Raw genomic sequence first — 27,500 nt, forward strand, 5'->3', positions numbered from 1 at the left:
AGTGTGTGTGTCTTGTGTATGAGAGTGTGTGTCTGTGTGTATGTGTTGTGTATGAGTGTGTGTCAGTGTGTGTGTCTTGTGTATGAGAGTGTGTGTCTGTGTGTATGTGTTGTGTATGAGTGTGTGTCAGTGTGTGTGTCTTGTGTATGAGAGTGTGTGTCTGTGTGTATGTGTTGTGTATGAGTGTGTGTCAGTGTGTGTGTCAGTGTGTATGAGTGTGTGTCAGTGTGTGTGTATGTGTTGTGTATGAGTGTGTGTCAGTGTGTATGAGTGTGTGCCAGTGTGTACGCCATCCTGCCCTCCTTCAGACACAGCCCATCATGTCTCTATGGCACAGAGCAGCGGTATCTCAGCACTTAAGGTACTGGACTAGTAACCAAAAGGTTGCCGGTTCAAGCCCCACTACTACTACCGAGTTGCCACTGTTGGGCCCCTGAGCAAGGCCCTTAACTCTCTCAATTGCTAAGTCATAATTGTAAGTCACTTTGTCTGCTCAATGCTGCAAATGTAAATGTATGTAGATGCCCGACCGGTCGATAGCACCCTAGATATGTGCAGTAGCGGGGTAGCGTTTCAAATTTCATCTCCAGGGGCGTCCCAATACTTTTGTCCATGTCGTGTAAATAGGCGGTGGGATTTGAGACACGTCCGCAGTGCATTTACGATGGTGCTCATTGGTAAATAAGCAGTGTGATTTGAGACGTGTCCACAGTATTAGAAGGTCTGATTAGAAGGTCGTGAGTTCAGATCCCGTCTGATGGTGGTTTGCGATGCTGGTTGCTCGATGAGACCTATTTGGTGAAGTGTGTGTGATTTAGGACACGTCCATGGAGCATCTGGATCACACACTGCGTTAACTGTGTGTGTGTGTGTGTTTGTGTGTGTGTGTGTGTGTGTGTGGGGTTTGGGACATGACCCCATTGCTTTGTGCTATGTGGGACAAAGACAGGAGATACCTTGAATTCTGATGAGCGCACACACACACACACACACACACACACACTCACACACACACACACACACACACTCACACACACACACACACACACACACACACACACTCACACACACACTCCTGGGCTGCGGCTCTGTCTGTAACTCTGCATCTGCTTTTGCATCCTAATGTCGTTGTTGTCGCCGTCGCTCTCTCCGTGAACGAGAGATCGATGTAGTGGTTAAACAAGTGCACTCTCACTCTCTCTCACACTCTCTCACACACTCTTAGTCCCTCTCTCACTCCCTCTCTCACACTTACTCCCACTTACACTCTCTCTCATGCTTACTCCCTCTCTTTTACTTTTACTCCCTCTCTCTCACTCCTCTCTCACTCGCACTCCCTCTCTCTCTTTCTCACCCTTGACCTCTCTTTCTTGTTCTCTCTCTCTCTCTCTCACTTTATCCCATTTCACTCACTCCTCTCTCACTTCCTCTCTGGCACTCTCTCTTTCTCACTCACTCTCTCACTCACTTCTCTCTCACTCACACTTACTCCCCTTTATACTCTCTCTCTTTCTCATACTTACTCTCTTCCTCTCACTCCTAGTCTCTCACTCCCCCTTACACACACTCTCTCTCACGCTCTCTCCCTCTCTCTCACTCACTTTCTCGCACTCGCTTTTTCTCACTCTCTCACACACTTCTCTCTCACTCGCACTCGCTCTCTCTTTCTTGCCTTTTTTCCTCTATCACTTTCTCATGTTCTCACTCTCTCTCATACTCTCTCACACTGTTAGGCCCTCTCTTGCTCCATCAATTTCTTACGCTCTGTCTCACTTTTTTCTCGCCCTTTTTCTCTATCACTTTCTCGCTCATGTTCTCTCATTCTCATTCTTATTTCATCTCTCATTCTCTCTCTGTCATTTACTTCCTCTCTTACTCCCCCTCACTCTCTGACACTCTCTCTCATGCTCACTTGCACTCACTCCCTCTCTTTCTCGCCCTTCCTCTCTCATGTTCTCTCTCGCTCTTTCTCGCGCCCCCCTTTCAGAAGCGCCGGGCCAGGAATAAACTGTTCCCCATACACAAAGCATCAAATGGAGCGACCGAGCACCTGTACCTCCCACACACACACACACACACACACACACACACACACACACACGCTGGGTGCACTTAATGACTGTATGCCTCTCGCATAAATGCACTTTATTAAGGTCAGACTTTGATGCAGTCTGACTCTGACACACACACACACACACACACACACTTTGTAACAGTGACGCTTATTAAGGTGTGAAGCACTGCTCAGTTTCTGGATGTGTCCTAACCTCACACCCGGTTGTGTCCCAAACCAGGACTCACACCCTATAAAGGTCACTTGTTTTCAAATTCAGCACTATTCTGTACTTATTATGGAGTGAATAGGGTGTGATTTGGAACACATCCACAGTGGACAGATGATGGTGATTATACATTCTGCATTTTAAACCAGGTCTTGGATTGAGACACAGCCACAGTGGACTGACTGTATGGTATCTAACGTGTGTGTGTGTGTGTGTGCTGGGTGTCTTGATAGCCTGTATAGTATTCTAGGCCAGTCTCACGCATGGAGAGACACGCGCTGATCTCCACGTTCCTCCACTTCTGTACAGGAGCTTCGGACTACTAACCAGGGTCCTCGAAGGCCACACCCACTTTTTAATCCAGTCTATACCCACCAAGCAGACTAGAGGGCAATTTTGTCTGCTGCACTGTCTGCACTGCCGATCGTGCCTGCTAGGGGGCGCCCAGTCTTCATTTAAATAACGAGCTGGACTTGTTACTGTACTGTAGATGTTTTATTTGGAGAAGCTTTATCAGTTAGTTTCATTGGAAAGGACAGATGAGGCGCGGTGGCCGAGGCGCGGTGGCTGAGGTGCTCATGGGAAATCGGATGAATCCATAATGAAGGTGTACAGTACACTTGGTTGATGTCGTGTGTTTACCGCTGCTGCTTCCTCACCTGCGTCTGTTTCAGAGGGATCTGAACCGGAATCTTCTGTACTGCCCGTCTGTTGACCTTTGTGCTTTTGAGTCGGACGAATCAAATATTTGTTCGTTCTCACAGACCCACCGCAGGCTTTAGGTGGTTTAAACACATTTTTATTACACCTCCAGAGATCTGCCGTATGCTAATAACCTTTTCATTTCATCGTCCCATCATGTGTGATTATTTTTTTACTGTTTTTATTAAAATGCCACGGGACCCGCCTCTGGGCTCATTAAGACCCCCTGAGATGCACAGCCCCTCCCTGTGTCCAGAACATAATAATACTAATAATAATAATAATAATAATAATAATAATAATAAAATACTACTAATAATAAATAATAATAATAATAATAATGAGCAATGTTAAAAACAATAATGGAAATAACAACAACAATAATAATGAAAAATAATAATAAACAACAATTGTAATAAATAATAATAATAATATAATAAATAAATAATAAAAAACAACAATATAAAAAAATTATAACATTAATAATAATAATAAAATAATAATAATAATAAAATAATTAATAATAAAATAATAATAATAATAAAATAGTGATAATAAACTATTATAATAAATAATGATAATATGAATAAGAAATAAAAAATATATAATAAAAACAACAAGAATAATAATAATAATAATAACAGAATAATAATAAAATAATAATAATAATAATAAATAAATAATAATAATAAAAAGTGTAATAAATAATAATAATAATATGAATAATAACAAATAAAAAAAATAATAATAACAATAAAATAATAATATAAAATAATATAAAGCTATTTATAACTAAAAATAATTATGTTACTACAATAACAATAATAATAATAATAATAAAGTTATAATAATAAGCAATGATAATTACCTATTATAATATAAATAATTAATAATAATAATAATAATAACAAAACAATAAAATAATAATAATAACAATAATAATAATATTAATAATAATAATAATAAAATAATAATAATAATAATATTAATAATAATAATAATAATAATAATAATAATAATAATAATAATGTTTATTATTAATAATAATAATAATAATAATAATAATAATAATAATAATAATAATTAGCAGTAGACTGTGATGGTGTTTATGGAGCCTCTATAGTGAATGAGTTGTGGTTGGGTCACGTCTAAATTAGACTACTACTCGTGTTCGTGGCCTACTTGGTGAATCAGGCAAGGGGATTGGGACACGTCCACAGTTGACTGAGGATATAAATATATATATATAGTAAATAGGACATGTTGTTTGAGACATACCCGAAGCAAACTGATGATCACATGACCTACATAATAAATTTGGTGTGTGGTTTTTGTGGCCCTGGAGTAAGTTGGGGGTGTAATTAGGGACACGTCCATAGTTGAATGGTGATTGTGTTTCTGTAGCTTATGTAGTGAATAGGACACGTCCCTGCTCAACACACACGCGCGCACACACGCGCGCACACACGCACACACACACACACTTACACGTGTGTGTGTGTGTGCAGTGTCAGCATAGCTTCAACTGAGCATATTGCCAACATATGGCTCATTTCCGCTTTAGCCTGGTCTTGTGGGTCACAGATGAGTGTGTGTGTGTGTGTGTGTGTGTGTGTGTGTGTGTGTGTGTGTGTGCACTTGTTGGACATCCCGTTCCAAAACCATAAAAATTGTTATTGAGCTGCTCCCCTGCATGGCCCCATAACAGCCTTCTCCACTCTTCTGGAAAAGCTCTTCACATGGTTTTACAGTGTGTCTGTGGGGATTTGTGCCCATTCAGTTGAAAGAGCATTTGTAAGGTCAGTTGCATTTGTTGGACGGTAAAGCCTGACATGATTTTTTGTCCTCTCTGTTCCTTCTGTCCTCTCTTTTCCTTTAGTCCTCTCTTTTCCTTTAGTCCTCTCTTTTCCTTTAGTCCTCTCTGTTCCTTTGGTCCTCTCTGTTCCCTTAGTCCTCTCTGTTCCTTTGGTCCTCTTTGTTCCCTTAGTCCTCTCTGTTCCTTTAGTCCTCTCTGTTCCTTTGGTCCTCTCTGTTCTCTTAGTCCTCTCTGTTCCTTTGGTCCTCTCTGTTCTCTTAGTCCTCTCTTTTCCTTTAGTCCTCTCTGTTCCCTTAGTCCTCTCTGTTCCTTCTGTCCTCTCTGTTCTTTTGGTCCTCTCTGTTCCCTTAGTCCTCTCTGTTCCTTTGGTCCTCTCTGTTCCCTTAGTCCTCTCTGTTCCTTTGGTCCTCTTTGTTCCCTTAGTCCTCTCTGTTCCTTCTGTCCTCTCTTTTCCTTTAGTCCTCTCTGTTCTCTTAGTCCTCTCTGTTCCTTTGGTCCTCTCTGTTCTCTTAGTCCTCTCTGTTCCTTTGGTCCTCTCTGTTCCTTTAGTCCTGTCTGTTCCTCCCGTCCTCTCTGTTCCCTTAGTCCTCTCTGTTCCTTTGGTCCTCTCTGTTCCTTTGGTCCTCTCTGTTCCCTTAGTCCTCTCTGTTCCTTTGGTCCTCTCTGTTCCTTTAGTCCTCTCTGTTCCTTTAGTCCTCTCTGTTCCTTTGGTCCTCTCTGTTCCCTTAGTCCTCTCTGTTCCTTTGGTCCTCTCTGTTCCTTTGGTCCTCTCTGTTCCTTTAGTCCTCTCTGTTCCTTCTGTCCTCTCTGTTCCTTTGGTCCTCTCTGTTCTCTTAGTCCTCTCTGTTCCTTTGGTCCTCTCTGTTCCTTTAGTCCTCTCTGTTCCTTTAGTCCTCTCTGTTCCTGCCGTCCTCTCTGTTCCTTTGGTCCTCTCTGTTCTCTTAGTCCTCTCTGTTCCTTTGGTCCTCTCTGTTCCCTTAGTCCTCTCTGTTCCTTCTGTCCTCTCTGTTCCTTTGGTCCTCTCTGTTCCCTTAGTCCTCTCTGTTCCTTCTGTCCTCTCTGTTCCTTTGGTTCTCTCTGTTCTCTTAGTCCTCTCTGTTCCTTTGGTCCTCTCTGTTCCTTTAGCCCTCTCTGTTCCTCCCGTCCTCTCTGTTCCCTTAGTCCTCTCTGTTCCTTCTGTCCTCTCTGTTCCTTTGGTCCTCTCTGTTCTCTTAGTCCTCTCTGTTCCTTTGGTCCTCTCTGTTCCTTTAGTCCTCTCTGTTCCTCCCGTCCTCTCTGTTCCCTTAGTCCTCTCTGTTCCTTTGGTCCTCTCTGTTCCTTTGGTCCTCTCTGTTCCCTTAGTCCTCTCTGTTCCTTTAGTCCTCTCTGTTCCTTTGGTCCTCTCTGTTCCCTTAGTCCTCTCTGTTCCTTTGGTCCTCTCTGTTCTCTTAGTCCTCTCTGTTCCTTTGGTCCTCTCTGTTCCTTTGGTCCTCTCTGTTCTCTTAGTCCTCTCTGTTCCTTCTGTCCTCTCTGTTCCTTTGGTCCTCTCTGTTCCTCCCGTCCTCTCTGTTCCCTTAGTCCTCTCTGTTCCTTTGGTCCTCTCTGTTCCTTTGGTCCTCTCTGTTCCCTTAGTCCTCTCTGTTCCTTTAGTCCTCTCTGTTCCCTTAGTCCTCTCTGTTCCTTTGGTCCTCTCTGTTCCTTTGGTCCTCTCTGTTCCTTTAGTCCTCTCTGTTCCTTTGGTCCTCTCTGTTCCTTTGGTCCTCTCTGTTCCTTTAGTCCTCTCTGTTCCTCCCGTCCTCTCTGTTCCCTTAGTCCTCTCTGTTCCTTTGGTCCTCTCTGTTCCTTTGGTCCTCTCTGTTCCCTTAGTCCTCTCTGTTCCTTTAGTCCTCTCTGTTCCTTTAGTCCTCTCTGTTCCTTTGGTCCTCTCTGTTCCCTTAGTCCTCTCTGTTCCTTTGGTCCTCTCTGTTCCTTTGGTCCTCTCTGTTCCTTTAGTTCTCTCTGTTCCTTTAGTCCTCTCTGTTCCTCCCGTCCTCTCTGTTCCTTCTGTCCTCTTTGTTCCTTTAGTCCTCTCTGTTCCTTTGGTCCTCTCTGTTCCTTTAGTTCTCTCTGTTCCCTTAGTCCTCTCTGTTCCTCCCGTCCTCTCTGTTCCTTCTGTCCTCTCTGTTCCTCCCGTCCTCTCTGTTCCTTCTGTCCTCTCTGTTCCTTCTGTCCTCTCTGTTCCTTTAGTCCTCTCTGTTCCTCCCGTCCTCTCTGTTCCCTTAGTCCTCTCTGTTCCTTTGGTCCTCTCTGTTCCTTTGGTCCTCTCTGTTCCCTTAGTCCTCTCTGTTCCTTTAGTCCTCTCTGTTCCCTTAGTCCTCTCTGTTCCTTTGGTCCTCTCTGTTCCTTTGGTCCTCTCTGTTCCTTTAGTCCTCTCTGTTCCTTTGGTCCTCTCTGTTCCTTTGGTCCTCTCTGTTCCTTTAGTCCTCTCTGTTCCTCCCGTCCTCTCTGTTCCCTTAGTCCTCTCTGTTCCTTTGGTCCTCTCTGTTCCTTTGGTCCTCTCTGTTCCCTTAGTCCTCTCTGTTCCTTTAGTCCTCTCTGTTCCTTTAGTCCTCTCTGTTCCTTTGGTCCTCTCTGTTCCCTTAGTCCTCTCTGTTCCTTTGGTCCTCTCTGTTCCTTTGGTCCTCTCTGTTCCTTTAGTTCTCTCTGTTCCTTTAGTCCTCTCTGTTCCTTTAGTCCTCTCTGTTCCTCCCGTCCTCTCTGTTCCCTTAGTCCTCTCTGTTCCTTTGGTCCTCTCTGTTCCTTTGGTCCTCTCTGTTCCCTTAGTCCTCTCTGTTCCTTTGGTCCTCTCTGTTCCTTTGGTCCTCTCTGTTCCCTTAGTCCTCTCTGTTCCTTTAGTCCTCTCTGTTCCTTTAGTCCTCTCTGTTCCTTTAGTCCTCTCTGTTCCTTTGGTCCTCTCTGTTCCCTTAGTCCTCTCTGTTCCTTTGGTCCTCTCTGTTCCTTTGGTCCTCTCTGTTCCTTTGGTCCTCTCTGTTCCTTTAGTTCTCTCTGTTCCTTTAGTTCTCTCTGTTCCTCCCGTCCTCTCTGTTCCTTCTGTCCTCTCTGTTCCTTTAGTCCTCTCTGTTCCTTTGGTCCTCTCTGTTCCTTTAGTTCTCTCTGTTCCCTTAGTCCTCTCTGTTCCTCCCGTCCTCTCTGTTCCTTCTGTCCTCTCTGTTCCTTCTGTCCTCTCTGTTCCTTTAGTCCTCTCTGTTCCTTTAGTTCTCTCTGTTCCTTTGGTCCTCTCTGTTCCTTTAGTCCTCTCTGTTCCTCCCGTCCTCTCTGTTCCTTTAGTCCTCTCTGTTCCTTTAGTCCTCTCTGTTCCTCCCGTCCTCTCTGTTCCTCCCGTCCTCTCTGTTCCTTTAGTCCTCTCTGTTCCTCCCGTCCTCTCTGTTCCTCCCGTCCTCTCTGTTCCTTTAGTCCTCTCTGTGTCCCTCTTTGTTCCTCTTGCCCTTTTTGTTCTCTGTCCTCTCTGTTCCTCCCGTCCTCTCTGTTCCTTTGGTCCTCTCTGTTCCCTTAGTCCTCTCTGTTCCTTTGGTCCTCTCTGTTCCTTCTGTCCTCTCTGTTCCTTCTGTCCTCTCTGTTCCTTCTGTCCTCTCTGTTCCTTTAGTTCTCTCTGTTCCTTTAGTCCTCTCTGTTCCTCCCGTCCTCTCTGTTTCTTTAGTCCTCTCTGTTCCTTTGGTCCTCTCTGTTCCTTTGGTCCTCTCTGTTCCTTCTGTCCTCTCTGTTCCTTCTGTCCTCTCTGTTCCTCCCGTCCTCTCTGTTCCTTTAGTCCTCTCTGTTCCTTTAGTCCTCTCTGTTCCTTCTGTCCTCTCTGTTCCTTCTGTCCTCTCTGTTCCTTTAGTTCTCTCTGTTCCTTTAGTCCTCTCTGTTCCTCCCGTCCTCTCTGTTCCTTTAGTCCTCTCTGTTCCTTTAGTCCTCTCTGTTCTTTTGGTCCTCTCTGTTCCCTTAGTCCTCTCTGTTCCTCCCGTCCTCTCTGTTCCTCCCGTCCTCTCTGTTCCCTTAGTCCTCTCTGTTCCCTTAGTCCTCTCTGTTCCTCCCGTCCTCTCTGTTCCTCCCGTCCTCTCTGTTCCTCCCGTCCTCTCTGTTCCTTTAGTCCTCTCTGTTCCTCCCGTCCTCTCTGTGTCCCTCTTTGTTCCTCTTGCCCTTTTTGTTCTCTGTCCTCTCTGTCTTCTCTGTTCTTCTCGTCCATTCATTCGTTCTTACAGTTTCTGTGTTCCTGAAAAAATACAAAAAATAATTTCTGTGTTCCTGAAAAAATACAAAATCTGTGTGAACATTTTCTGCACCAGATGAAGAGCAAAACATACACACACACACACACACACACACACAGGTGAGGTGCAGGTTGGTGTGGGCACTGGTGGTAGGTGTGTTGGTGATCCAGGTCAGGGTCATTATCAGCTCTCCTGATATCTGATGCCAGCCAGCAAAACACACATACACACACACACACACACACACACACACACACAAACACACACACACCATGCTGGGTAGTGGCTGTACTCCAGAACTTAGGGCATGACTCCTCAAAGCCTGCAGAGACGCGTGTGTATGTGTATATATGTGTGTGTGTGTGTGTTAGGATGCTAAAAGTCATTTTGACATGTTAGTGTGTGTTTAAGAACAGGGTGTCCACACTACATAGCAGTTCAGTGGGGGGGGGGGAGCTCTTTGAAGTTACACACTCACCCGTCCCCGCCCAGGTTGCCTTGGCAACAGAAGATGGGGGGTCGGATTAGAGGGGTACGGTGTCAGAAGGACACTCACAAAACCAAAAGTATCTGGACACCTGAGCACGAGCTTGTTGGACGTCCCATTTAAAAAACAAATGCTGTTAAAACAGGGTGACCTCTGTGTGATTTTTTTCAGATAGAAAAACAGCTGCTCTTCTGAGAAGGCTTCTCACCAGACTTTGCAGTATGTCTGTAGGAACTTGTGCCCAGTTAGTGAAAAGATGACAGCCGCACTCCAAATTCCGTTTCATCTGTTCTCACAGTTTCTGGGTGTCCTTGTAAAAATACAAAATCTGTGTGAACATTTTCTGCACCGAGCAAAACAATAATAAAATAATAAAAAATAATAATAAAACAAAATAATAATAAATAATATAATATTAAAAATGATAAATGAAATTAATAAAATTAATAATAATAATAATAATAATAATAATAATAAATAATAATAATTAATAATAATAATAATAATAATAATAAATAATAAAATAAAATAATAATAAATAATATAATATCAATAATTATAAATGAAAATAATAAAATTTATAATAATAATAATGAATACATAAATAATAATAATTATTATTATTATTATTATTAAATAATAATAATAAATCTAAATAATAATAAATAATATAATAATAATGATAAATGAAAATAATAAAATTAATAATAATAATAATAATAAAATAAATGATAATAAAAGTAAATAATAATAAATATAAAATATTAATAATGATAAATGAAAATAATAATAAAATTAATAATAAAATAATAATAATAATAAATACATAAATAATAATAATAATAATAATAACAACAACAACAACAATATGACCCTGTGTGATCTTTTCTGATAGAACAACAGCCTCTCATCTAAAAGCCTTCTCACCAGACTTTGGAGCATGTCTGTAGAAATTTGTGCCCAGTTAGTGCCCATTCCAGAGATCAGGGCTCTGTGCAGGACACTGGAGTTTCTTTAAACTGAGTGTTTATTCGTGTCTTTCTAGAGCTGCTCATGCTGGAACAGGAAGGGACCTTCCCTAAACTGTTGCTGCTAAGTTGGAACATAGAACACAACAGAAAGTGGGGGCATCTCAATACTTTTGTCCATAAAGTGTGTGCGGAGACTCTTACTAATTATTGGGTTCAGGTGTTGTAGCTACTCATATGACTAATGCTTCCACTTTTTGGGTTATAGTGACCTTCTCGTCTAATATCAGTACCTGACCTTGGGTATTGTCCATGGTTTTTTAATTAAATGTCCCAGAAGGCCATGTTTAGGTGTTCATGTACTTTTTCCTTGCTTTACCTCCCAGTTTCATCCCACTGGAATCACGCTGCACACATCGACTTACCAGTAGCATCGTGTTCAGAGAGACACACTAAGCTCTCCTGATCCTCCATGGCGGGTGCAGTCGCCTCGACCAGACAGCAGAGGCCGCAATTGTCCTGCGCCGATTAATTCTCGTCCCTTTTCCTATAAATACAGGCACAACCAGTATGGGTGCCTGGCCGGTCAATAGCACAGTTGTGATTGGAACTACCCGGTGTCCACATACTTTTGGACGATCATGTTATATCCCTGTATGAATGTGCAGTGTTAATGATGAGCACTTTGCTATTTTTTTATTAAGTTTTGCTTGTTTTTTTGTTTTTAGGGTGACAGTTCTGAGCTCTGAAGCGAAGCGAAGCATCTGATTAAGCCGTCGTGTGTGTGTGTGTGTCTGTGTGTGTGTGTGTGTGTGTGTGTGTGTTGCTCGTTAGCGAGCGAGCGCCGTATCCCGGCTGCTTCATTAGCAGTTCTGACATTTACTGCTTTATGTTTTATTTCGTTTTTTTTTTTTCCGCTTCTTTCCGCAATCGCACGTTTTCGGTGTTGCCATGGTAACCCAGGCCTAATCGCCGTACTTGGAACAAGTGGAGTGATTAACGCAACATTCTTTGTGCGCCGCGCACACACACACGGCCGCGCGCAAGCCGTCCGCTGCGCCGTGTACTCGCCGTGGTTTTAATTGAGAGCGAACTCTTTAGCCGAGCGCTTCTATAAAAGCACTTTATTTTATTTTTATTAGCGTTTATTCTGTACGCGGCGGGTTTATCCCGAACGCTCCTGTCCACGTTATTATGGAGGGTCAGAATAACAAGGTCTTTTTTACACACACACACACACACACACACACACACTTATAGTGGATACTGAAGGACTCTAATTTCGCAATGATAGCCGTAATGCGCACGGAGAGACATGCTATGCTTCATCTAACCCCCCGATCCCCCCCCCTTCCATCCTTCCCAGACCATTAACAATTTACATTTTTGGCATTTAGCAAACGCTTTTATCCAAAACAAATTGGATGGGCCTTGCTCTTGAGCAACTGAGGGTTGAGGGTCTTGCTCTTGAGCAATTGAGGGTTAAGGGCCTTGCTTAAGGGCCCAACAGTGGCAACCTGGCAGTGGTGGGGCTTGAACCAGTGACCTTTTGATTACTAGTCCAGTTCCTTAACGTTTACATTTACATTTTCAGCATTTAGCAGACGCCTTTATCCAAAGCGACTTACAGTACTGTTACAGTATACAGTCTGAGCAATTGAAGGTTGAGGGCCTTGCTCAGGGGCCCAACAGTGGCAACCTGGCAGTGGTGGAGCTTGAACCAGTGACCTTTTGATTACTAGTCCAGTTCCATAACCACTAGGATACAACTGCCCTACAACTCAGGCCAGCCTCGGAGACCATATATCAGACCGGCTGTAAGGACTGTTCTAAATATTTGACCGTCCCTCCCTCAGACACGACCAACTGTGTCTGCTGGCCACCTGAGATTCAAACCTATGAGCTTGTGGAACGCTCCACTGTGGGGACCTGAGTGCCCTAAAAAACAACAGTGACAAAAACAAATGAAATATATATATATAAATTTCATACTTGTGGTATAGTTACACACTATGTAGCACACAGGATGTGGTTTGGAATTTAGATGGAAATTACAGGGTTTTTGCTCCATAAACAATGTGCACCTGTTATAATGTATGTGACGAATACATGTATGTGACCTCAGCCCCACTCAACAGCTCTGGGATGAATTGGAACACTAACTGAGGCTTTCTTACTTGCCATATTTTGAACTTCTCAGAAGAGCGGCTGATGTTCTAGCTGAAAGATCACTGCAGGTCACTCGGTTTTAATAGCATTTGTTTTTGAAATGGGGTGTCCAACAAGCTCACGGTCAGGTGTCCAAATACTTTTGGGTATAGAGTGTATTGATGAGCAGATGAGGGCGACTTGTAGGGACAGTGGTACTCTAGTGCAGGGTTTTTCAAACCCTGGGTCGTAATTGGGTCGCACTTTGAAATCTACTATAAATTGTGGAGGCTTTATGTTACATCTTGTAAACCACAGTTGGACCAGCTGTGTTGCCTGGCTCACGTAAAAAATCATGGACAAAATGTGGGTTTGAAAAACCCTGCACTAGTGGGTAGAACTTTGGGCTATCAGTTTAAAGATTGTGGGTTCGAATCCAGGCTCTGCCACTGTTGGGCCCTTGAGCAAGGCCCTTAACCCTCAATTGCTCAAACGTTAAATGCTGCAAATGTAAAGCAGCCCCAAAACATTATTTAGCCAGCGGTAGCCTAGTGGGTGGAGCTTTGGGTGATCAGTTTGAAGATTGCGGGTTTGAATCCAGGCTCTTAAACTTGTACACCCTTAAACTTGTACGCCAACGCCCCCTTGTGGAGGCTTTATGTTACATCTTGTAAACCACAGTGGGACCAGATGCATTGTTTGTGTTGCCTGGGTCATCTAAAAACTCCTGGACAAAATGTGGGTCGCTTGGGAAAAATAACCCTGGTGGGTAGAGCTTTGGGCTATCAGTTTAAAGATTGTGGGTTCGAATCCAGGCTCTGCCGCTGTTGGACCCTTGAGCAAGGCCCTTAACCCTGTCTGCTCCAGACCCCAGCTTCCAGACAATCTGGGATCTGCGGGAGAAGAATTTCATTGTACTGTACTCGTAAATGAGGAACCAGGACAGGAACCTCCATCCTCCTAAGGTGACCTTGAATTATCGGTAGGATTGTACACCCTACCCCTCCGATCGTTAAGTGGACGGCGGGTGTGGTTCCGTCCTTCAGGACCCAGAGTCGGAAAACAACGTTTGGAGTCCAGAACGGGAGATAAAGAGGCGACAAACCGAGCGGAAAAACCTCGGCGATGATCTTCATTAGGATCAGGGTGATTTTCCCGATGACTGGAATTAAAGCATCACCTGTCTCACACGCCCCGAGAACCGCAGACGGGCGCCGGGGTCCGCGCCGATAAAAAAATGCATCGCGCTGTTTCTGGACGCCGCGTGAGCAGCGACGCTCGTCAGCTCTCTCAGCTGCACTCGCTTCCTACAACGAAGAAATTACATGTTGTCTTCTTCACAGCTGCACTTCAACTTCTGTGTGTGTGTGTGTGTGTGTGAGTGTGTGTGTGTGTGTGTGTGCAGACGAGAAAAAAGCTCCTCGGTCGGATCATAATAAGCCGTTTTACCATGTAGTGATGTAATGGGGTTGTTAACCACCGAGTGTATGACAAATTCTTCTGCAGTACAAAAATCCCACACACACACACACACACACACACACACACACACACACACACACCACATGAACCACCTTTCCTACATGCTAGACGAATTCCCACCCTGCCTGAGCTGCCCTGGTGCTGTTATTGCAAAGTGGAAACATCTAGGAGCGATAACAGCTCGACTCAGACGCCACACAAGCTTACTGAACGTGAAAGTGTGTGTTACTTGTTAAAAGTGTAGTGTGTGTGTGTGTTGTGTTGTGCTGGTACGAGTCTATCATGGTAGTGTGTGTATGTGATGCTGGTACGAGTGTATCATGGTAGTGTGTGTGTGTGTTGTGCTGGTACGAGTGTATTAGGGTAGTGTGTGTGTGTTGTGCTGGTACGAGTGTATCATGGTAGTGTGTGTTGTGCTGGTACGAGTGTATCATGGTAGTGTGTGTTGTGCTGGTAGGAGTGTGTCATGGTAGTGTGCGTATGTGATGCTGGTACAAGTGTATCATGGTAGTGTGTGTTGTGCTGGTAGGAGTGTATCATGGTAGTGTGTGTTCTTTGTAAGAGTGTATCATGGTAGTGTGTGTTCTTTGTAAGAGTGTATCATGGTAGTGTGTGCTGTGCTGGTAGGAGTGTGTCATGGTAGTGTGCGTATGTGATGCTGGTATAAGTGTATCATGGTAGTGTGTGTTGTGCTGGTACGAGTGTATCATGGTAGTGTGTGTTGTGCTGGTAGGAGTGTGTCATGGTAGTGCGCGTATGTGATGCTGGTATAAGTGTATCATGGTAGTGTGTGTTGTGCTGGTACGAGTGTATCATGGTAGTGTGTGTTCTTTGTAAGAGTGTATCATGGTAGTGTGTGTTCTTTGTAAGAGTGTATCATGGTAGTGTGTGTTCTTTGTAAGAGTGTATCATGGTTGTGTGTGTTCTTTGTAAGAGTGTATCATGGTTGTGTGTGTTCTTTGTAAGAGTGTATCATGGTTGTGTGTGTTCTTTGTAAGAGTGTATCATGGTTGTGTGTGTTCTTTGTAAGAGTGTATCATGGTTGTGTGTGTTCTTTGTAAGAGTGTATCATGGTTGTGTGTGTTCTTTGTAAGAGTGTATCATGGTTGTGTGTGTTCTTTGTAAGAGTGTATCATGGTTGTGTGTGTTCTTTGTAAGAGTGTATCATGGTTGTGTGTGTTCTTTGTAAGAGTGTATCATGGTAGTGTGTGTTCTTTGTAAGAGTGTATCATGGTTGTGTGTGTTCTTTGTAAGAGTGTATCATGGTTGTGTGTGTTCTTTGTAAGAGTGTATCATGGTTGTGTGTGTTCTTTGTAAGAGTGTATCATGGTAGTGTGTGTTCTTTGTAAGAGTGTATCATGGTTGTGTGTGTTCTTTGTAAGAGTGTATCATGGTTGTGTGTGTTCTTTGTAAGAGTGTATCATGGTTGTGTGTGTTCTTTGTAAGAGTGTATCATGGTTGTGTGTGTTCTTTGTAAGAGTGTATCATGGTTGTGTGTCTCTCTGTGCGACTCCGTCTCTGGTTTAGAGTGAAGAAGCAGTCGGCGACTTCAGTCGTACCGTAAAGGGGCGACTGCTAGTCTGCCAGCGTGGACGTGGTGGCACAGCAGAGGAAGTGTAATAGGGAATCGGAAATGACTAAACTGAGAAGCTAGAGCAGAAAACGGAGAGAGAATGAAGTAGTACATGCAGAATTAGGGTACGATAAATACCGGTGCTTTAAGAGTGTTATTTCTTTCTGCTAAGCCTTGAGGTGCTGGCATCGCTGTTTCAAGCGCATCACACACACACACACACACACACACACACATTCGGGAGGGCCGGAGGGTGACGGAAAGTCGAGTTACGCCATTACGGCAGACAATTGGTATAAATTGAGAAGAAGGCGGAGAGAATGAAGGAGAGAGAGATAAAGAGAGAAGGATGGAGAGAACGTCGAGGCAGCACAAGATTCACTCGACAATTTAATCTGAGCCCCAGGACTCGCACACACACACACACACACACACACACACTCACACACACACACTCACACACACACACGTTTCACTTACACATACGATTCTCTCTAATCCGTCAACACCAAACCAGGAGAGAAAGTGCAAGAGTGTGTAAAGAAGCTTTACATAGATTTACCAACCGTCCACAGCATATGCTCAAAAGTATACGGACACGCGTTTGGTGGCACAGCGGGTAAACACACTACTGCTGTGTGTGTGTGTGTGTGTGTGTGTGTTTCCTTATAGCTGCTGCATTTACGACCGAGATTATCCAACCAGGGCAGTTGTAGCCTTGTAGTCGAGATACCGGACTAGTAATCAAAAGGTCACTGGTTCAAGCCCCACGACTGCCAGGTTGCCACTGCCGGGCCCTCGAGCATGGCCCTTGACCCTCAATTGCTTGGATAATATATACAGTCACAGTACTGTAAGTTGCTTTGGATAAAAGCGTCCGCGAAATGCCGAAAATTGTAATGTATATTGGTGCGTGACTCTCCGTGCGCGATACGGATCTCCGCATAAACTCGTTTGGTGCAGGGGAAAAGAAGCGGTCGGCTACCGCACACTTGGTAGGGGGGTGTGTGTTAGTCACGACCCTTTTCGGTCAGGAGTGGAGGTCTACAGCATTTAAGGTGAAATATGGTCGCGTTCAGCAGTTCGGCAGCCAACCTTGTGGCAAGATTTTAGGGAAGGGCCTGTCCTCTTCCGGCGTGACCCTGAAAGAAGTCCGTGCACAAAGCAAAGTCCAGCCAACCCCACTGAACATGTTTGGGATGAATTGGAACGTCAAGCCAGGCCTTCTTGTCCTTCTAATCATTGCCGGACCTTCAAAATTGAATAGGCACGATTTCCCCCAGACAGGAGAGGGGTCAGGTTATCACGGTAGTGTGTTGTTCTGGTACGAGTGTATCATGGTAGTGTGTTATTCTGGTACGAGTGTATCATGGTAGTGTGTTATTCTGGTACGAGTGTGTCATGGTTGTGTGTGTTGTTCTGGTACGAGTGTATCATGGTAGTGTGTTATTCTGGTACGAGTGTATCATGGTAGTGTGTTATTCTGGTACGAGTGTGTCATGGTTGTGTGTGTTGTTCTGGTATGAGTGTATTATGGTAGTGTGTGTGATGCTGGTACGAGTGTATCACGGTAGTGTGTGTGATGCTGGTACGAGTGTATCATGGTTGTGTGTGTTGGCCATACAGTGTGTGTTACATTAGTGTAACATGGTAGTGTGTGTTGGCCATACAGTGTATGTTACAGAAGTGTATCATGGTAGTGTGTGTTGTGCTGGTAGGAGTGTATTGTGGTAGTGTGTGTGATACTGGTAGGAGTGTATCATGGTAGTGTGTGTTGTGCTGGTACGAGTGTGTTTTACAGAAGTGTAACATGGTAGTGTGTGTTGGCCATACAGTGTGTGTTACAGAAGTGTATCATGGTAGTGTGTGTTGTGCTGGTAGGAGTGTATTGTGGTAGTGTGTGTGATACTGGTAGGAGTGTATCATGGTAGTGTGTGTTGTGCTGGTACGAGTGTGTTTTACAGAAGTGTAACATGGTAGTGTGTGTTGGCCATACAGTGTGTGTTACAGAAGTGTATCATGGTAGTGTGTGTGATGCTGGTACGAGTGTATAATGGTAGTGTGTGTTGTTCTGGTATGAGTGTATCGTGGTAGTGTGTGTGATGCTGGTAGGAGTGTATTATGGTAGTGTGTGTGATACTGGTACGAGTGTATCATGGTAGTGTGTGTTGTTCTGGTATGAGTGTATCGTGGTAGTGTGTGTGATGCTGGTAGGAGTGTATTATGGTAGTGTGTGTGATACTGGTACGAGTGTATCATGATTGTGTGTGTTGTTCTGGTATGAGTGTATCGTGGTAGTGTGTGTGATGCTGGTACGAGTGTAGCATGGTAGTGTGTGTTGGCCATACAGTGTGTGTGTTACATTAGTGTAACATGGTAGTGTGTGTTGGCCATACAGTGTGTGTTACAGAAGTGTATCATGGAAGTGTGTGTTGGCCGTACAGTGTGTGTTGTTCTGGTACGAGTGTATCGTGGTAGTGTGTGTTGGCCATACAGTTTGTGTTACAGAAGTGTATGAGTGAATGCTCATGTGTGTGTGTGTGTGTGTGTGTGTGTGTGTGCTGGTTGTACGCCGCTCCTGCTGCATCCTGTGACTCGTGGCTTTGTCTCGGACAATTAGGCATTGTAAGAGTGACAAGCGTACTCACACACACACACACACACACACACACACACACACAGGGGACAGTGAGTGTCAGGCTGCTGTTGCGAGTGTCTGTGTGTGCGCACCCGTGGCCGTGTGTGATGCTCGTTTTGCCCGCCGTCGAGTGGGCACCCTTATCGCCGTGGTAACTACAGGTCGATCTATCGGGAGGCGGTTGCCGTGGGGACCTGTTTTTATCGGGGCATGGCGTTTAAGTCGCTGAAGGATTTCGGCGTCTCGGCCGAGAGGATCGGCTCCTTCTGTAAGAGATGGATGAACCGAGCGCAGAGGTCTGAGTCCTCTCTCTTCTCTCTCTCTCTCTTCTCTCTCTTCTCTCTCTTCTTTATTCATTTTAGCTTCATTTCTTTAGTTTTTACTTTTAATTTTGGATAAAATCACTTTCAAGGCCTTCAGAGAGGAGAAAACAGAGTTCACACACTCCTCACACGTTCACACACTCCTCACCTCCTCTCTCTCTGGTTTCTCCGGCTTCCACATCGCTCATTATCTTTCTGTTTCAGTTCCTGACTGTATTTAATCTGTTTTCTGACCTTCAATCTGCCGTTATTTGATTTATTTATTTATTTATTTGTTTGTGCTTGTATTGAATCGTTTCAGTCTGTCTCTGTATTCTGTTCTTTCATCTCATTCATCAGGTCGATGCTCGTAGTTTGTTCCGCTTCGTCTAAACACAAAAAGCCGCTATTCTGCTAGCATTAGTGCTACTTCTGGCCTTGGCGCTATGAAATGTATTGTTGCTTGGAGTTCGCGGCCTTCTATTTATATTTGTTGTCTTTTTATTTTTCACTACCATTTACGTACGAAAAATCTACTATTTTCCTAGCATTAGTGCTAATTCTAGCCTTGACGCTAACACCCATGCTAAATGAAATGCATTGTTGCTCTTGTGTGCACGGCCTTCCAGTCATACTGTCTTTAATTTTTTGTTTATTTATATATTGTTTATATTTTTATGTTTCTTTCTTTCTCTTTACTTCAATTCACATACAAAAATCAACTATTTTATTAGCATTAGTGCTAATTCTAGCCTTGACGCTAACGCGTCACTATAATCTACTATAATCTGCTAATCTGCTAGCATTTCCTAGCATATTTTTGCTGCTCTTGTATTTAGGTGATCTGGTACCCTAGAACTGTATCTTCTGTATCTGTATCTTTGGAACATATTAAGCCTAGAACACATGTAGACCAGAACACATGTACACTAGAACATCTGTACACTAGAACATCTGTACACTAGAACATCTGTACACTAGAACACATGTAGACCAGAACACATGTACACTAGAACACCTGTACACTAGAACATCTGTACACTAGAACATCTGTACACTAGAACACATGTAGACCAGAACACCTGTACACTAGAACACCTGTACACCAGAACACCTGAACACTAGAACATCTGTATATTTGGAGCATATTAAGCCTAGAACACCTGTACACTAGAACACCTGTATCCTTGTAACACCTGTATACTTTAAACTTTTTAACCCTAGAACACATGTACCCTAAAACATCTGTATCCTTGGAACACATTAACCCTAGAACACCCGGATCCTTGGAATATATTAACCCTAAAACATCTGTATCCTTGGAATACATTAACCCTAGAACACCTGGATCCTTGAAATACATTAACCCTAGAACACATGTACCCTAAAACATCTGTATCCTTAAACACCTGTTTCTTTGAAACACATCAACCCTAGAACATCTGTACTCTACAACATCTGTACCATAGAACACCTGTGTACACATGTACCATTGGAACAAATTATCTTAGACCACCTGTACTCTACAACATCTGGATCCTTGGAACACATTAATCCTAGAACACCAGTGCTCTAGAACACCTGTACCCTTGAACACATTTACCTTAGAACACCTGTACTGTAGAACACCTGTACACTAGAGCACCTGTACCCTTAAACACATTTACCTTAGAACACCTGTACACTAGAACACCTGTACCCTTAAACACATTTACCTTAGAACACCTGTACACTAGAACACCTGAACTCTAAAACACATGAACTCTAAAACACATGAACTCTAGAACACATGTACCCTTGAACACATGCACCTTAGGAAATCTGTATCTTTGAAATACATTAACTCTAGAACACATGAACCCTTGAAGACAAGTAGACTAGAACACACGCATCATTGGAACAAATTACCTTAAAACACCTGTACTCTGGAACATCTGTATCCTAGAACACCTGTACCCTAGAACACCTGCATACCTGAAACACATTAACCCTAGACCATCTGTACCCTTGAACACCTGTATTGTAGAACATCTGTATCCTTAGAATACTTGTACTATAAAACATCTGTACTTTAGAACATCTGGACCCTTATGTTTACTGCATCACTACTACATGAGTGAGAAGTGTTTGTATCTTAACGCTTCACTGTACGATCTTTAAGTCTGTGATTATTATTTTTGTGCACGTGTCCTTGTCGCTGGACCTGGACGTTTGTTTGAATAGATTACGGTCGTAATTGAAGAGGGGCTGGTGGGCAGTGGAAAAGGCACAGGTCCAATATTTTAAGACCTGTGTTGGGGTTTGAATGTGAGGTGCTTGTTTTTAGGACCTTTTTGACCCATATATAATTGGCCCTGCTGGTTCTGGTTGTAGTTTTGGTTCTGATAACCCTGTGGAACCCTGATGTCTGATTTTTGGGAGACCTCTCTACGCTGACCTTTGAAGCCCGGCGAACGGCTGCAGAAGAGACGTTTGATCAAAGTTTTGTGTCGACCAGCGAAATGAAACGAATCAGCATGAATTGTGGGAGTTCGTTCTCCTGCTCTTTCAGTTTCTCTCTCAGCGTTTCTTCTTCTGTTCCTCTCAGAACAAACAGACAAATATTTAATAAAAGCCGTGACGGATCATAACCCCTCGCCCTTTGTTTCTGTCTCCGTGCAGTAACGGCACAGCCGGGAAGATGAACGGAGCTCTGGAGCATTCGGATCAGCCCGACCCGGACGCCATCAAGATGTTCGTGGGTCAGATCCCTCGTTCCTGGTCCGAGAAGGAGCTGAAGGAGCTGTTCGAGCCGTACGGCGCCGTCTACCAGATCAACATCCTGAGAGACCGCAGTCAAAACCCCCCACAGAGCAAAGGTACGCCGGACTCGTCTACATTCATTCATTCATTCATTCACTGTCTGTTTTACCACCTCTTTATCCTGGTCAGGGTCACGGTGGGTTGTGTGAAAGGCAAGAAACCCCGGACAGGTTGCCAGTCCATCACAGGGCAAACACACACACACACACACACACACACACACACACACACACACATAGGACCATTTTTATTAGCTCCAATAAGCCTGACTGCATGTACTTGGACAACCTGAAAGAAACCCACATAGAAAAAGGAAGAACATACAAACTCCACACAGAAAGGGGATTCGAACCCAGGACCTTCCTGCTGTAAGATGACAGCGCTACCCACTGCACATTTTAAATACTCACTCACTGTCTCAACCGCTTATCCAATCAGGGTCACGGGGGTGCTGGAGCCTGTCCCAGCTTTTCAATGGGCGCAAGGCACACAGTAACACCCTGGACGGGGCGCCAGTCCATCGAAGGGCAGACACACACACACACACACACACACACACACACACACATTCACCTATAGGGCAATTCAGTGTCTCCAATTAACCCGACTGCATGTTTTTGGACTGTGGGAGGAAACCGGAGCTCCCGGAGGAAACCCACACAGACACGGGGAGAACATGCAAACTCCGCACAGAAAGGACCCAGGCCGCCTGGAGGGGGATTCGAACCCAGGACCTTCTAGCTGTGAGGCGACAGTGCTACCCACTGCACCATCGTGACACATGTTAAATATATTAACAAAAATTTGATGCATTTTCCCCCTAATCTTCCTCCCAATTTAGTCGTATCCAATTCCCTTATTTATATTTCCGCCCATACTGATCCAGACGCCCCCACCACTTCTTCTCACCTGCACCTGACAGGTTCATATAGAGATCCGTATCACACACGGAGATTCATGCTCTGATCTCCGTTATCCCCCATCTCTGTGCAGTGCCATCGATCAGCCAGCAGAGGGCGTAATTGCAGCAGTTATGAGGAATCCCTACGGCACTCCCACCCTTGGACGAGCCAGTCATTGTCCGTTTAGGCGCCCGTCCTGCCAGAGCCGAGATCTGAACTTGCGATTTCAAGATTAAACTAACGTATTCGGACCCTTTATGTGGCATTTCGAATTAGATCAGGTGCATCATGGGTGTTTAGAACGCAATCTGGAGCACAGTTGGCTGTATGCGTACAGGCCTGTAGCCTGAGTCTGGTGTGGTTGTGCTTTAGACCAACCTGGCATTTCTTTGCTTGTATTCATCCCCGCTTTATCATGGTCAGGGTGGCAGAGGGTCTGGCTTCTTCAGAATCACTGAGTACAATGCAGTAACACACCCGGCCATCCCCTCTCAACCATAGCCAATCATGTCTGTATGTGGATGCCTGATTGGCCGAAAGCACAAATGCTTACAAGCAGTTCTTGTGAACTGATGTACAGTGAACTTCAGCACTCAGTGGTCTCGTTCTGTGAGCTCGTGTAGCGTCAGGGCCGAGCTGTTGTTGCTCCTAGAGGTTTTCACTTAGGAGATTGAAGACAGAAGTGTGTTAATAACCACTGAGCTCCTGAAAGTGGTTTGAATCGTTCCGGTACCGACGTTTGTCTACGGAACAGTGCAAGACTGACACAAGGTTCATAGATCATACTGCAAGTGTGTGTGTGTGTGTGTGCGTGTGTGTGTGTGTTGGGGGGTCTGTAATGAAGACACAGGGTATAAATGTACCCCGAGGAAAGAGGCGAGAATTGTTTATTCGAGCTGGACTGCAATATTAATCGAGCAGGCACACACACACACACACACACACACACACACACACACACTGGCACAGGTTGCCCCTTGTCAATTGATTGATGTGAGATCGGAGAAGTGCAGCTGTGTGTCTTTTTAGTAAAGATGTATTCCTGTCTACCTTTGAAGTCCCTAACACACACACACACACACACACACAAGTGGATGAATGGCGCAGTGTGAGCCCAGTCCGGCTGAATGATACAGGTGTGTGTGTGTGTGTGTGTGTGTCTTTAGAGGTCTGGTGGACCCCATTATGCTAATTTATTGAAATGTATTCTAATAGATGTGTGTGTGTGTGTGTGTGTGTGTGTGTGTTCATGGTAGAAAAAGGCAGAAAAACATCCTAGACAGGGAAAGGCAGCACACACACACACACACACACACACACACACACACATATTTACTCTTGGAGCTTCTGCATGTTTTTATAACAAGGTGAGTGGAAACCAAACCCAAGTCCTTAGAACCTGTGCTACTGTGTGGCACCCACTCTACCAACGGTGCCAGGATGCCAATCTGTCATTTTTTCTTGATGGACAGCCAAGGATCTTCAGCTTTTCTGATGAGACAAACACACTCAGACTTAAGTTAAGGACAGATGAAGTTACTTTAAAGGTAGGAAAGTGTAGAATGGTTCCAGACTGAGAACTAGTATTCGGAGACTGTATGTAGAACAGTTCCTGATTAAGAACCAGCGCCAGCACTGTGTCAGTGGAAAGGTCTGGAACCACTTTGGTGTATGGAACAGGTCCAGATTAGGAACCAGTCCCATTTTGGTGTAGAAGTATGGAACGGTTCCAGAGTATGAACCAGTATCTTCCATCTGTCAGTGGAAAAGTGTGGAACCATATTGGTGTGAAAGTATAAAATGGTTCCAGATTAGGAACCAGTGCCATTTTGGTGTAAAAAAAAAACTGCACTAGGAACCAGCACTGCGTCAGTGGAAAAGAGGAACCACATTGGTGTAAAAGAATGGAACAGTTCCAAATTGAGAACCAGCACCAGCACAGTGTCAGTGGAAAAGCATGGAACCATGTTGGTGTGAAAGGATAAAACGGTTCCAGATTAAGAACCAGTACCAGCACAGTGTCAGTGGAAAAGCATGGAACCATGTTGGTGTGAAAGTATAAAACGGTTCCAGATTAAGAACCAGTACCAGCACAGTGTCAGTGGAAAAGCATGGAACCATGTTGGTGTGAAAGGATAAAACGGTTCCAGATTAAGAACCAGTACCAGCACAGTGTCAGTGGAAAAGCATGGAACCATGTTGGTGTGAAAGGATAAAACGGTTCCAGATTAAGAACCAGTACCAGCACAGTGTCAGTGGAAAAGCATGGAACCATGTTGGTGTGAAAGTATAAAACGGTTCCAGATTAAGAACCAGTACCAGCACAGTGTCAGTGGAAAAGCATGGAACCATGTTGGTGTGAAAGTATAAAATGGTTCCAGATTAAGAACCAGTACCAGCACAGTGTCAGTGGAAAAGCATGGAACCATGTTGGTGTAAAAGTATAAAATGGTTCCAGATTAAGAACCAGTACCAGCACAGTGTCAGTGGAAAAGCATGGAACCATGTTGGTGTGAAAGTATAAAACGGTTCCAGATTAAGAACCAGTACCAGCACAGTGTCAGTGGAAAAGCATGGAACCATGTTGGTGTGAAAGTATAAAATGGTTCCAGATTAAGAACCAGTACCAGCACAGTGTCAGTGGAAAAGCATGGAACCATGTTGGTGTGAAAGTATAAAATGGTTCCAGATTAAGAACCAGTACCAGCACAGTGTCAGTGGAAAAGCATGGAACCATGTTGGTGTGAAAGTATAAAACGGTTCCAGATTAAGAACCAGTACCAGCACAGTGTCAGTGGAAAAGCATGGAACCATGTTGGTGTGAAAGTATAAAATGGTTCCAGATTAAGAACCAGTACCAGCACAGTGTCAGTGGAAAAGCATGGAACCATGTTGGTGTGAAAGTTTTAAATGGTTCCAGATTAAGAACCAGTACCAGCACAGTGTCAGTGGAAAAGCATGGAACCATGTTGGTGTGAAAGGATAAAACGGTTCCAAATTAAGAACCAGTACCAGCACAGTGTCAGTGGAAAAGCATGGAACCATGTTGGTGTGAAAGGATAAAACGGTTTCAGATTAAGAACCAGTACCAGCACAGTGTCAGTGGAAAAGCATGGAACCATGTTGGTGTGAAAGTATAAAATGGTTCCAGATTAAGAACCAGTACCAGCACAGTGTCAGTGGAAAAGCATGGAACCATGTTGGTGTGAAAGTATAAAATGGTTCCAGATTAAGAACCAGTACCAGCACAGTGTCAGTGGAAAAGCATGGAACCATGTTGGTGTGAAAGTATAAAACGGTTCCAGATTAAGAACCAGTACCAGCACAGTGTCAGTGGAAAAGCATGGAACCATGTTGGTGTGAAAGTATAAAATGGTTCCAGATTAAGAACCAGTACCAGCACAGTGTCAGTGGAAAAGCATGGAACCATGTTGGTGTGAAAGTTTTAAATGGTTCCAGATTAAGAACCAGTACCAGCACAGTGTCAGTGGAAAAGCATGGAACCATGTTGGTGTGAAAGGATAAAACGGTTCCAAATTAAGAACCAGTACCAGCACAGTGTCAGTGGAAAAGCATGGAACCATGTTGGTGTGAAAGGATAAAACGGTTTCAGATTAAGAACCAGTACCAGCACAGTGTCAGTGGAAAAGAGGAACCACATTGGTGTAAAAGAATGGAACAGTTCCAGATTGAGAACCAGCACCAGCACAGTGTCAGTGGAAAAGCATGGAACCATGTTGGTGTGAAAGTTTTAAATGGTTCCAGATTAAGAACCAGTACCAGCACAGTGTCAGTGGAAAAGCATGGAACCATGTTGGTGTGAAAGTATAAAATGGTTCCAGATTAAGAACCAGTACCAGCACAGTGTCAGTGGAAAAGAGGAACCACATTGGTGTAAAAGAATGGAACAGTTCCAGATTGAGAACCAGCACCAGCACAGTGTCAGTGGAAAAGCATGGAACCATTTTGGTGTATAAAGTATGAAACCATTGCTGATTGAGAACTAGTACTGGAACACTGTCTGGAGAAGTGTAGAATGGTTCCAGGCTGAGAACTAGTTGGAGGAAAAGTTCACAACAATATTAGTATAAAAGTATCTGTTGAATCTCAGAGATCCAAGTACAAGTACTAAAAATAAGACCAAATCTAAGTGTTTTGTTCCCCATGTAATACACAATCTGCTGTGAAATGTAAATAAATGTAAGGTTTGTGTTTAGTGATTTAACATTTTCATTCGTGTATCATATGAAATATGAGGCGCAATAAGCAATGAGGCGTCCTAGCAATAATACGGTAATGAAGTCAGCGTAGGAGACTTTATGTACTGTAGTGTGTTTGATGTGTGTGTTTATGTATTGCTGATTCCATAATCAGTGTAAAAGTGTGTTTCTCTACACACGTGATCATCTCTGTAGTCTGTGCTGCACCTCAAAAGAACAAACCAGTAAAGTTTTCTGCTCCTGATAGTTTGTCTATGTGCAGTTTATTTCTTTCTTTATAAACTCATCAACTCTAAAGACGCTCGGTTACACCAGCAATCGGTCAGACAAAATGCTCAAGATGTCGAAGTCTAAGGCGGCTAAAAACACGACTCGGGTAACTGAGTTTGGAAAACTAACAACCGATTCTGTGGACCCGGGATGGGGGTCAAAACACGGACGAGAATTTTTTTTTTTTTTTTCCACTTTTCCCCCCAATATTCTCCCCCACAATGTAGTCGTGTCCAGTTACGCTGAATGCGTCCTCTATACTGATTCGACCTTTCACCGCTGACTGAGGACGCCTCGCAACTGCGGCACGTACAGTCAGTACAGACTGCCATGTTCACCTGCACGAGTCGTGTCCATACACCGGCAGGCACCGTGTACGGAGGGCCACACCCCCATCAGCATTATTCCTCAGCCCTGTGCAGGCGCCATCATTCAGCCAGCAGTTATGAGGACCCATGATTCGACTTTTTACCCTCTAACCCTGAACAACAGCCAATCGTTGTTCATGCTGCCGCCCAGCCCAGTCGGAAAGGCAGCGCTGAGATTCGATACGATGTATTCGAAACCCCAACTCTGGTGCGCTAGCGTACTTTTACCGCTGCGCCACCCGAGCGGCCGAGAATTTTGGTATTTAAGAGAAGCTATTAAGGGAGCTGTGCTGTGTATTGTAGCTTCCATTTATTCTATCATTCAGTTTATA

The 27,500-nt window shown here is 44.1% G+C and overlaps 1 protein-coding gene across 8 annotated transcripts in view; it reads left to right on the forward strand.

Annotated features, from left to right (window-relative positions):
* The window catches only part of celf2 (cugbp, Elav-like family member 2), a 231,081-nt gene that overhangs the window by 140,788 nt on the left and 62,793 nt on the right, over nt 1–27,500 (forward strand). For 7 of the 8 annotated variants that reach the window (XM_062996804.1, XM_062996783.1, XM_062996789.1 and 4 more), the window contains one exon: nt 21,268–21,464. In XM_062996804.1, the coding sequence (XP_062852874.1) occupies nt 21,268–21,464 (197 nt within the window). Of the gene's footprint in view, nt 1–18,416; nt 18,601–21,267; nt 21,465–27,500 lie in introns of those variants that run through there. The other variant, XM_062996809.1, reaches the window with a different exon arrangement.

Source organism: Trichomycterus rosablanca, chromosome 1 (assembly GCF_030014385.1).
Source record: "Trichomycterus rosablanca isolate fTriRos1 chromosome 1, fTriRos1.hap1, whole genome shotgun sequence".
Taxonomy (NCBI): Eukaryota; Metazoa; Chordata; class Actinopteri; order Siluriformes; family Trichomycteridae; genus Trichomycterus; species Trichomycterus rosablanca.